The following is an 11,529-nucleotide window of genomic DNA, read 5'->3' as shown; positions in this document are numbered from 1 at the left end:
GTCACAAAGATGGAAAGACACACCGTAATATTTTCAACTTATCTCACGTGATCACATCATTCAACACGTTCCTTGGACATACATGCATCATAGAATACTTTTAAACTTGTAAATAAGAGTATTTTTAACAAGGCAGAAAACTGGCAGAACTGTGCGACCGTTTTGTAAAAATCACTATAAATTCACCCGACCTCATATGAAGCTAAATTTTGGTCACAACACGGAAGACACATTCAAGTTCATCCATACAATTTTTCGCACTGAAATCACATCATTTAGTCAGTCATATCACATATTAAACTCTCTGGTCGGAACATATACTTTCTGACAACACTGCGCAGTTCATTTGAAAAATTCACCATAAATTCATCCAATGCCCAAAAAGGCTGTAAATTTAACACGACTCAGAAGACACTTCAAATTTCCATATAGTTCAAGAATAACATCAATCGGAGGTCATTTGGTCAGTCATACAGAAAACGAAACCTTCCTGGCGAGAACACGAGTTTCTGGCAGATTTGCGCAGTCAACTTCAAATATTTAATAAAAATTAATTTTTCGATAAAAAGGGCTGAAATTCACACGAGACCTAGGAAACACCTTGAAGTTTACTCAGTAAAAATTTCATGTCAAAATACGTTCGTTTGATGGGTCAATTACAGATTATAAGTTACTGGTCGTGCACCACAGATTTCAGATTCATAGTTCGAACATAGGGTTTTCATCTTCCATCAAACAAACACCGATTTTTCATGCTCGAAAACACATAATCATGCTTACAAGGTTCTCATACACATATATGCACATAAACTCACATCATTCACCAATATTCCCATCCAACATCACATGATTTCAATCAAAAACACATAACCATCCAAGTTCTTACGACAACACACTTTCCCCCCGATAAATCTTGCGATCTTTTAATCCTACACCCTCTACATGCATGTAGGACTCAAGAACATGGTTCAAACGAAAAGGATGAGGAAAAGTGAGCAAATATACCTTCTTTGACAAAAATAAATGGGTAGAAGCAAAGAACGAAGCGATCTGTTGGAGACTCTTGAATACCTTCAATGGTTGCAAGAATAAGCTTGAATGGGAGATTTTTGGAGATGGGAGAGTGGGAGAAGAGGGAAGACGTGTGGAAGAGAATGAGGGAGAGGGGGTGGTGAAAATTTGAGAGAATGGGGGGCTAGGGTTTGTGTAAGTGGTAAATATATTCTAGGTTTAGGTCCATGAGTAAATTAAATAAATAAATTGTGGAGAATTAAAATGTAGGCTAATGAATAAAAATTCCACAATTATAAGGAGCATGATTTTCGAAAATTATGGCTGCAACTTAACAAGGGATTATTTGATATTTACTTGGAGGGAAATAAATCCACAATTTAGGAAATAAGGAAAATGAATATTCAATAAACAAGGGAACAAAATAAATTAAATCTCCAAGTAGGAAACATGGGGTAGGGGCCGAAAAATTTGAGGCGGAATGCACAAGGAAATTATTTAAATCCTCAATTAAATAGAACAAGATTTAAATTTGGTAATTTCTTTTATTGGAAAAGGCTCCCATAAAATAGGTAACAAATAATTAAATTCTCACAAGGAAAAAAAATAAGGCATAGGGGGCGTGAGGGATGGAGACAAAAATAGAAGGACAATATTTCACATCCCCAATTAATTAGACATAGGTATTTATTTGAATAAAAAGGGATTCCACAACAATAGGAAATAAATACAATTTCTCCACAAATAGGGAAGGGGTGAAAATTTGGCTTTAATTGCCACAAGGAAATATTTCAAATATTAATTCAATTAGAGTGAGGAAGTAAAATGTGGCATGATTTAATTGGATTTGAAATAAAAGAAGGGAATCAATAAGGCATCAATTAAATCAAAGCAAAATAATTCATCCCCCTATTAAATAGGGGATTTTTCAAAACTCCCAAAAAAATAGCTAGAGTTCGAATTTCATGTAGCATAAATTAGGGATAATTTGGTTTGGATTTAATTTGGATAAAAATCCCAAAACAATTAATTAAATCCAAGAAGAGAATATTAATTCCAATAATTTTGAAGAGGCCGAAAATATCCCATTAAATTGGCTAGAATAAAATGCATGATCTCACTTAATTAATTTCCTCACATTGGAACATATAACAATTAGACAATACTTCATTCTACATCACTCATAACAATTATTTCATATAATCAACTTAATCACATAAAAATAATTAATTTCATAAAAGGAAATTTTTATTCGACACCCATTTGAAAATAAAGTCACAAAAATTTTGGGATATTACATCCTTCCCCTCTTAACAGAAATTTCGTCCCGAAATTTGATCGTCTCAAGAAAACAACTCGGGGTACTTTTCTTTCATCTTATCTTCTAATTCCCACGTGGCTTCCTCGGAGCCATGGTGTTTCCACAACACCTTCACGGAAGCTATCGTTTTGTTTCGTAACTCTTGCACCTTCCGATCTAGGATTGCTTTGGGCCTTTCTTCGTAGCTCATGTCGGGGGTCAAGACCACTTCCTCTTGATGGATCACATGCTTGGGGTCGAACACGTATTTGCGCAACTGCGACACATGGAACACGTTGTGCACGTTCCCAAAGCTAGGAGGTAAGGCCATACGATACGCTACAGGACCTACTTCATCGATAATCTCGTACGGTCCCACAAAACGCGATTTCTGCTTGCCTTTCACTTCAAACCTCACAACTCCTCTTGTCGGGGATACCTTCAAGAACACCTTGTCACCAACGTCGAATTTGATTTCCGTTCGGCGCACGTCAGCATACGACTTTTGTCTATCTTGAGCTTCCTTGATCCTTGCGCGGATTTGATGCATAATTTCGGTCATTTCCTTTATAGCGTCGGGTCCTAACATCTTCCTCTCGCCAACTTCATCCCAATAAAGTGGGGATTGACACTTCCTGCCATACAAGGCTTCATACGGAGCCATGTCGATCGTCGCTTGATAGCTATTGTTGTAGGCGAATTCAACCAACGGTAGAACAGTTTTCCAACTTTCCCCTCGATCTAGGACAATAGCTCGCAGCATATCCTCAAGCGTCTGAATCGTCCTCTCTGACTGTGCATCCGATTACGGGTGATAAGCAGTGCTGAAGTTCAGTTGCGTGCCCAATTCGCGTTGCAAACTCATCCAAAACTTTGATGTGAACTTCGTATCGCGGTCGGATACAATGGTCTTTGGCATTCCATGCAATCGCACAATCTCATTCACGTACAGCTTTGCTAACTTGTCCACGCCATAAGTAATCTTAATCGGTAAGAAGTGCGCGCTTTTAGTAAGTCGATCGATGATCACCCAAATCGCGGTGTTACCCCTCTGTGACTTTGGCAAACCCGTCACGAAATCCATAGCTAGATGCTCCCACTTCCATTCGGGAATTTCAAGCGGTTGTAACTTCCCATATGGCCGTTGGTGTAAGGCCTTCACTTGTTGACATGCTAGACATCGTTCCACATATGACGCTACGGCCCCTTTCATTCCATTCCACCAAAACCGTTGCTTCAAATCCCGATACATCTTCGTGCTTCCGGGGTGTGCGGTGTAAGGCGTGTCGTGCGCTTCACTCAAAATCTCTTCTTTTAGCGTCTCGTCGCTCGGCACACACAATCGCCCATCGTACGTCAAGGCATTTTCCGCCTCCTCGCGGTAATGATCAAGCTTCTCGGCTCTCACCTTTGCACGTAATTCCTCCAACTTTCCATCACGTCCCTGGGCTTCTATGAGCTTGGTTCTCAAATCTGGTTCAATCACTATCGTCGCCAAGCTTGCACCTACTGTCTCGGGCGCTTCCACTATTTCCAAACTCATCTTGGCGAACTCGTGAATCAACTCTTCCTCTTGCGTTAGGAAATAAGCCAGTTGAGGTTGGTTCTTCCTACTCAAGGCATCGACGACCACGTTCGCCTTGCCCGGATGATAGTTAATACCACAGTCATAGTCCTTCACGACCTCTAGCCAACGTCGTTGTCGCATGTTTAGCTCCTTCTGCTCGAAGAAATACTTGAGACTCTTGTGGTCCGTATAGATTTCGTATCTCACTCCATAGAGATGGTGTCTCCAAATTTTCAGTGCGTGCACCACAGCTGCTAACTCCAAATCGTGAGTCGGAAAATTCAATTCATTCGGTCTCAACTGTCGGGAAGCATACGCGATCACCTTCCCATCTTGCATTAACACACATCCTAGTCCTACTTTCAACGCGTCCGTATAGACGGCGAAGTCCTTGTCGGGTTCGGGTACTGCTAGGACTGGTGCTGTAGTCAACTTCTCCTTCAATAGTTGGAAACTCGCCTCGCACTCTGGCGTCCAAACCACCTTAATTCATTTCTTTAGTAGTTGCGTCATCGGTCTCACAATCTTAGAGAATCCTTCAATGAATCGTCGATAACATCCTGCCAATCCCAAGAAATTGCGGATTTCACTTGGCGTTTTCGGCGATTTCCAATTCGGCACGGCCTCGACCTTTGCTGGGTCTACTTGAATTCCATTTGCCGTCACAATACGACCAAGAAAGTTCACTCGAGTCAACCAGAACTCACACTTACTGAACTTGGCATAAAGCATCTCCTTTCACAACGTTTCCAACACTGTTTGTAGATGCCATCTATGTTCTTCCTCGTTCTTCGAGTATACCAACACGTCGTCGATGAAGACTAACACAAACTTGTCAAGATACTCGTGGAAAACTCTGTTCATCAGTTCATGAAAACGGCTGGGGCGTTGGTCAGCCCAAAAGGCATCACGACAAATTCATAATGGCCATAACGAGTGTGAAAAGCCGTCTTAGGCACATCCTCTCGTCGGACCTTTAGTTGATGATACCCTGATCTCAAATCCATTTTCGAGAATACGCCAACTCCTCGAAGTTGGTCAAACAAATCATCAATCCTCGGCAGTGGGTACCTATTCATAAAGGTCATCTTATTGAGCTCACGATAATCGATGCACATCCTCATCGTGCCATCCTTCTTCTTAACGTACAAAACTGGCGCTGCCAACGGTGACACACTGGGTCGAATAAAACCCAAGTCTAACAGTTCTTGCAACTGTACCTTCAACTCGGCCAACTCCTTAGGGGCCATTCGGTATGGCGCCTTTGATACTGGCGCTGACCCTGGTTCCAAGTCAATGGCGAACTCCACTTGTCTGTCGGGCGGCGGTCCTGGCAAAGCTTCAGGAAACACATCGGGAAAATCTCGCACCACTGCCACGTCTTCCACTTTCAACTCCTTCTTTTCCTCTCCATTTAAGTACACAAGATACGTCGGACGCCCTTTTCTTATCATCGTAGTTGCTTGCAAAGCAGAGATTATGGAGGTTCGTCGATTCATGGAGATCCCGTTCAAGATAGTCGGTTCTTCGCCCGGGGCTTGAAAAGAAATCTGTCTCTCTTTATAGTGAATCGTTGCGTGGTTCTTGGTAAGCCAATCCATTCCCAAGATTATGTCTACATTCTCCAAAGGCATAACATGCAAAAGTTGGGCCACTACTCCTAGTTCTCCTAACACAAACTCTATGTTCGAGCAAGTTCTCACAATATCAATCAATCCTCTAACCGGTGAAGACACATTCAATTTCAGTTCAAGCTTAGCAGTAACGAGTTCTAAGGCATTCACACATGACATTGAAATAAAAGAATGCGAAGCACTCGTATCAAACAACACGATAATAGGAAGTTGTTGGAGCTTTCCCATACCTGCCAAATTCTCCTAACCCTTGATGGCTTGGGGTTCCTGGCCTTGATTTCCCCTTAGCGCATATGCCCTCGCTTGCTGTGGGGCCACTTATCGGATTGGTTGTGGCTGTTGGGGTGGCCTCTGTCCTTGCCCATTCTTCGCTCCACCCTTGTTGTTATTTGGGCACTCTCGAGACATGTGCCCATTCCCGCCGAAGGCATAACATCGAACGCCTCCAACTCGGCACTACCCAATATGATGCTTGGAGCACCGACTACAGTAGGGTGCTCTCTGCGGGTTTCCCCTCTGTTGTGGCACAATTTGGCGCCCATGATTCTGCGGTTGCCGAAAAGTGGAAAAACGCCCCTTGTTGTCAAAAGGAGCTCGGTTTTCATCCCACTTCCTCTTGTCTCTAAAATTCGATGGTGGTGCGGACGGTGTAGGATTTGTTGTCCTCTCATTCTTGGGCAGCGCTTCTTCCACGTCTAGAGCGCAACCCAACACCTCAGAATAAGGAATTCCCCTTCGACTGGCCACAGCTACCCTTATCTCGGGTCTAAGGCCGGAACAAAACTTCGCAACCATCTTCTCGTCTGTTTCTACCAATTCTGGCGCATAACGGGTTATCTCACATAGGGCGCGGTCGTACTCCGTGACCGTCATGTTTCCTTGTTTTAGGGTGTGAAACTCCACTACCTTCGCCCGCCGATAACTCATGGGAACATACTTGTTGTAAACTTCTTCCTTAAACTCTTCCCAAGTAAGCGCCTCACGGCGAGCGGGGTCCATGGTTCTTTTCTTGGTTTCCCACAAAAAATCAGCGGGTCCTGTCAGTTGATAAGTCACGCAGGCCAGGCGTTCCCTATCCGTGCATCCCATAAAGTCAAAGATACGCTCAAGGTCGCGTACACATGCCTCCGCCTTTGGGGGTTCTCCCAATCCATCAAATTTGGGTGGGTTCTCTTTCCGGAAGGCTTTGATGTACTCCCTTTCGTTTGGTTGGGGTAGATGTGGTGGTGGAGGCGGATTCCCGACACCTCCCTCTGTCTGTTCCCCCACGTTGTTCTCCACATGCGGACCACGTCTACGTCTTGGGGGCATGTTGATCTAAATCACAGGTTAGCATCGTTGTGAGAACATCGTTATTAAAACATCACCACTTTCATGCACGCGTGCGATACAATGCGATAAAAAATAAGTACGTACAATTATGCGAAAAGTGGAACTTGCATAGATAACGTGGAAAGGAAAAACATAGTACTCGTTTGGAAACAAAAAGGCACTACTGCCATCTTCATAACAACTTAAGAAAACAAAACGGCATCTAACTATCCATCGTTATCCTCTTCCTCTTCCAGGTCTTCTCCTTCCTCTGGGTCCTCTTCTACGTCATACTCGTCAACCATGCGGAGGGCTTCTTCGATATCCATGCTATCTTCCACATAATCATCCTCAAAACCCGGAACCATCCCTTCTTGTGGTACTGCTTCTCTTTTTGCCGTGGGTTTAACCTCGATCACGTCTTTGTCTTCCCATACTGTTTCATCTTTCCCTTCTTCTGTCGACGGTGGTCGCTCGGAACGTGAGTCAATCAAAGCACACGTTAGGGCCTTCAGGAAACCTTTCATGTCGCCGACCATCATCTGGTTTCTTAGTTCGTACCACGTGAACCGACTGGCTGTTGTTTCCATCCAAGACTCCCAGTTGTCGGGCATCAACTCAATTAGCCTTCATATGCCTCCATAGGCCGATACATGGTACCCGCAGACGTCTCGCCATAGGGTTTCAAAACGGGCGACAACCTCTCTCAAGGCTTTGCCTTCCTCTCTCTCATAGTGGTCGTAATCGTATATCGCTTGTCGCATTCTGGCACTATAATGACTACTCTTAAGCTCGGTTCGTTTCGTTCGTACCATCTACGTAAAGACGAAAGTTTCTTTTAAATCACCAAATTGTATTATTGTTTGTTTGAAAAGGTTCTTAAGTTGGTCGCGTAGTTTGAAAGTTTGTCGTTGTCTTAACGTTTCATATCTTTGCATGCTATCGTTGTAGTATTTTCGCGCATAATACACATTTAGAAACATCACTAAGTTCATGCTCACACGTATTCATACCATATCGATATCACCTTTGTACATACAATACATGTCTTAATTATCACGTCAATCATACTCGTATTCCACGCAATCATGCTATTATAACATCATATTTACGCACATAGTACATGCTTAAGTTATCAAGCCAATCATGCTCATATATTCATTCCATTACAACTCATCCTTATGCATATCATTCATTCACATGCATAAACTTGTCAAACGTCATATCATATCATCATCCATTTCATGCATCTATCTCACATGCCTTCAACAAATAAAACGTACCTCGCTTTCATTGGTTGAGCGTGGTGCTGTGGATGTTGAGCCTTCATGACACTTCTAGTCAATAAGGGTTCACTAACTTAGACTCAAAGTAAAAGAAAACTCTCGGACCAGAGCGAAAGAACAAAGCTTTGATACCACTCTGCCACGACCGCCCATACAAAGGGGTACCACAACTGCGGCGATCGTGACCGACATGCATGGATAACAGTTTAAAAGAAGACTTAATTAACTTAAGAAAGGAAAACAACCTAGTTTTAAGAAGTTTAAGGTTATAAAAATTTTTTGAGAAGACTTAAGGTAAAATACTTTTAAAAGAGCAACGGGAAAAATTTGACTTATGAAATAAAACAATTAATAACTAAGGTAAAACAAACATTTAACTTAAATCTCGAAAAACACCATTTTCAAAGGACAACGTAAATACTAGTTTAAAACCTAACACCACCATACATGTTCAAACACAAAATTTAAAGAGAAGGTTAAGGTTTTGAGACATAGTTCAAATTATAGCAGCGAAACAATAAGGTTTAAGGAGAGTCAAAGATAATGCCTATGTATGAAGACACAATGCATCCTAGATACTTAAGCCAGCTCAACATCCACCGCAACATCCCGCTCAACCTGCACATAAGGAAAATAATATGCAGGGCTGAGTACTTGTTGTACTCAATGGGCTCATGCCGAAAACATTTTAATAAGTTATGTCATCCATACCAATGATCTCGAGTTTTATATAGTAAGAAATATCATGAGAAACACAAAAATTCAAGTCTGGCCAGACAAATTTATCTCCCCATTTTCCACATCAATCCATCAATCACAATCACAGTGCGACGAAAGTGTGGCCACACTATTCGCCCACGAGACCGGCCGACTAGCAAGGACGGCTCACGATCCCACCAGTGTACACAGCCTGGTAGGGTTAGCGGCCCTACTCAGACCTGAATTCGTTTCACAACACAGCCATATAGCCTAACGGAGTAAACTCAAACGAACTAGGCATCATGCACACAATCTCATAACAAAAACAACATGGCATGACATAACAAGTTAAACCACCCTTATAACTTCACATAGTATTTTCTGAAAAATAAAGAGGTTTGAAAAGAAAGCCCACCTCGTTCGCTTAACAATTCACAACCCAACTTATGGCAACTCTCGTTCCCCGAGTTCATGAATACACAATCACCCTTGTAAATGACAACACAAGTCAGCCTTCCACCAAAAACACATTACTATGCATGTCCTAACGTTTCTCTCTCATCGTCTTTCTCAATTACCCAACCCCAACATACGTCACAAAGATGGAAAGACACACCGTAATATATTTCAACTTATCTCACGTGATCACATCATTCAACACGTACCTTGGACATACATGCATCATATAATACTTTTAAACTTGAAAATAAGAGTATTTTTAACAAGGCAGAAAACTGGCAGAACTGTGCGACCGTTTTGTAAAAATCACTATAAATTCACCCGACCTCATATGAAGCTAAATTTTGGTCACAACACGGAAGACACATTCAAGTTCATCCATACAATATTTCGCACTGAAATCACATCATTTAGTCAGTTATATCACATATTAAACTCTCTGGTCGGAACATATACTTTCTGATAGCACTGCGCAGTTCATTTGAAAAATTCACCATAAATTCATCCAATGCCAAAAAAGTCTGTAAATTTAACACGACTCAGAAGAAACTTCAAATTTATATATAGTTCAAGAATCACATCAATCGGAGGTCATTTGGCCAGTCAAACAGAAAACGAAACCTTCCTGGCGAGAACACGAGTTTCTGGCAGATTTGCGCAGTCAACTTCAAATATTTAATAAAAATTCATTTTTCGATAAAAAGGGCTGAAATTCACACGAAACATAGGAAACACCTTGAATTTTACTCAGTCAAAATTTCATATCAAAATTCGTTCGTTTGATGGGTGAATTATAGATCATAAGTTACTGGTCGTGCACCACAGATTTCAGATTCATAGTTCGAACATAGGGTTTTCATCTTCCATCAAACAAACACCGATTTTTCATGCTCGAAAACACATAATCATGCTTACAAGGTTCTCATTCACATATTTGCACATCACATCATTCACCAATATTCCAATCCAACATCACATGATTTCAATCAAAAACACATAACCATCCAAGTTCTTACGACAACACACTTTCCCCCCGATAAATCTTGCGATCTTTTAATCCTCAATTAAATAGAAGAGGATTTAAATTTGGTAATTTCTTTTATGAGAAAAGGCTCCCATAAAATAGGTAACAAATAATTAAATTCCCACAAGGAAAAAAAATAAGGCATAGGGGGCGTGTGGGATGGAGACAAAAATAGAAGGACAATATTTCACATCCCCAATTAATTAGACATAGGTATTTATTTGAATAAAAAGGGATTCCACAACAGTAGGAAACAAATACAATTTCTCCACAAATAGGGAAGGGGCGAAAATTTGGCTTTAATTGCCACAAGGAAATATTTCAAATATTAATTCAATTAGAGTGAGGAAGTAAAATGTGGCATGATTTAATTGGATTTGAAATAAAAGAAGGGAATCAATAAGGCATCAATTAAATCAAAGCAAAATAATTCATCCCCCTATTAAATAGGGGATTTTTCGAAACTCCCAAAAAAAATAGCTAGAGTTCGAATTTCATGTAGCATAAATTAGGGATAATTTGGTTTGGATTTAATTTGGATAAAAATCCCAAAACAATTAATTAAATCAAAGAAGAGATTATTAATTCCAATAATTTTGAAGAGGCCGAAAATATCCCATTAAATTGGCTAGAATAAAATGCATGATCTCACTTAATTAATTTCCTCACATTGGAGCATATAACAACTAGACAATACTTCATTCCACATCACTCATAACAATTATTTCATATAATCAACTTAATCACATAGAAACAATTAATTTCATAAAAGGAAATTTTTATTCGACACCCATTTGAAAATAAAGTCACAAAAATTTTGGGATGTTACAGTGTTGGTATCCCCATTCTCCTTCCTGTTGTCGGCTTGACCAGATAGGCTGTCCTCCACTTGACCAGTTCCCTTGAGGTCCACTTAACCAACCTACCTGACCTCCTTGCATTCTATCTCCTCCAGTGTTTGGTCTATCCAAGATTCGAGCTGGCCAGTTGGACTGCCCGTCAGAGGGCTGTACCTGTTGTTGTTGGTTTTGATTCTGATCAGTCCATCTGATGTTGGGGTGGTCCCTCCACGGAGCATCTCTCTGCTTCCCCTGGATCCAGTTCCATTTGTGTTCCAGTGGCCTACGGCGTTTACTTGCTCTACCTCAGGGGGAAACTTGCAGTAATAGTAATGATGCTATTCTGGCGGTGGCGGCTGCGGCACATACTGTGTCTCCTTCGGTGCAGGTGGTGGCGGC

At 41.3% G+C, this 11,529-nt stretch overlaps 1 protein-coding gene across 1 annotated transcript; it reads right to left on the bottom strand.

Moving 5' to 3' along the window:
- Window positions 1-5,968: 5,968 nt before the first annotated feature.
- Window positions 5,969-6,823, bottom strand: LOC121776757. The gene has a single exon (XM_042173927.1). The coding sequence runs from the start codon at window positions 6,821-6,823 to the stop codon at window positions 5,969-5,971; it is 855 nt and encodes a 284-aa protein (XP_042029861.1).
- Window positions 6,824-11,529: the final 4,706 nt, after the last annotated feature.

Source organism: Salvia splendens, chromosome 18, assembly GCF_004379255.2.
Source record: "Salvia splendens isolate huo1 chromosome 18, SspV2, whole genome shotgun sequence".
Taxonomy (NCBI): domain Eukaryota; kingdom Viridiplantae; phylum Streptophyta; class Magnoliopsida; order Lamiales; family Lamiaceae; genus Salvia; species Salvia splendens.
Note: the sequence above shows the minus strand (reverse complement) of the source record. Positions and strands in the feature narration are given on the sequence as shown.

Excerpts from the sequence above, each read along its gene's own strand:
- LOC121776757 (XM_042173927.1), bottom strand. The coding sequence starts at position 6,823 with ATGCCCCCAAGACGTAGACGTGGTCCGCATGTGGAGAACAACGTGGGG.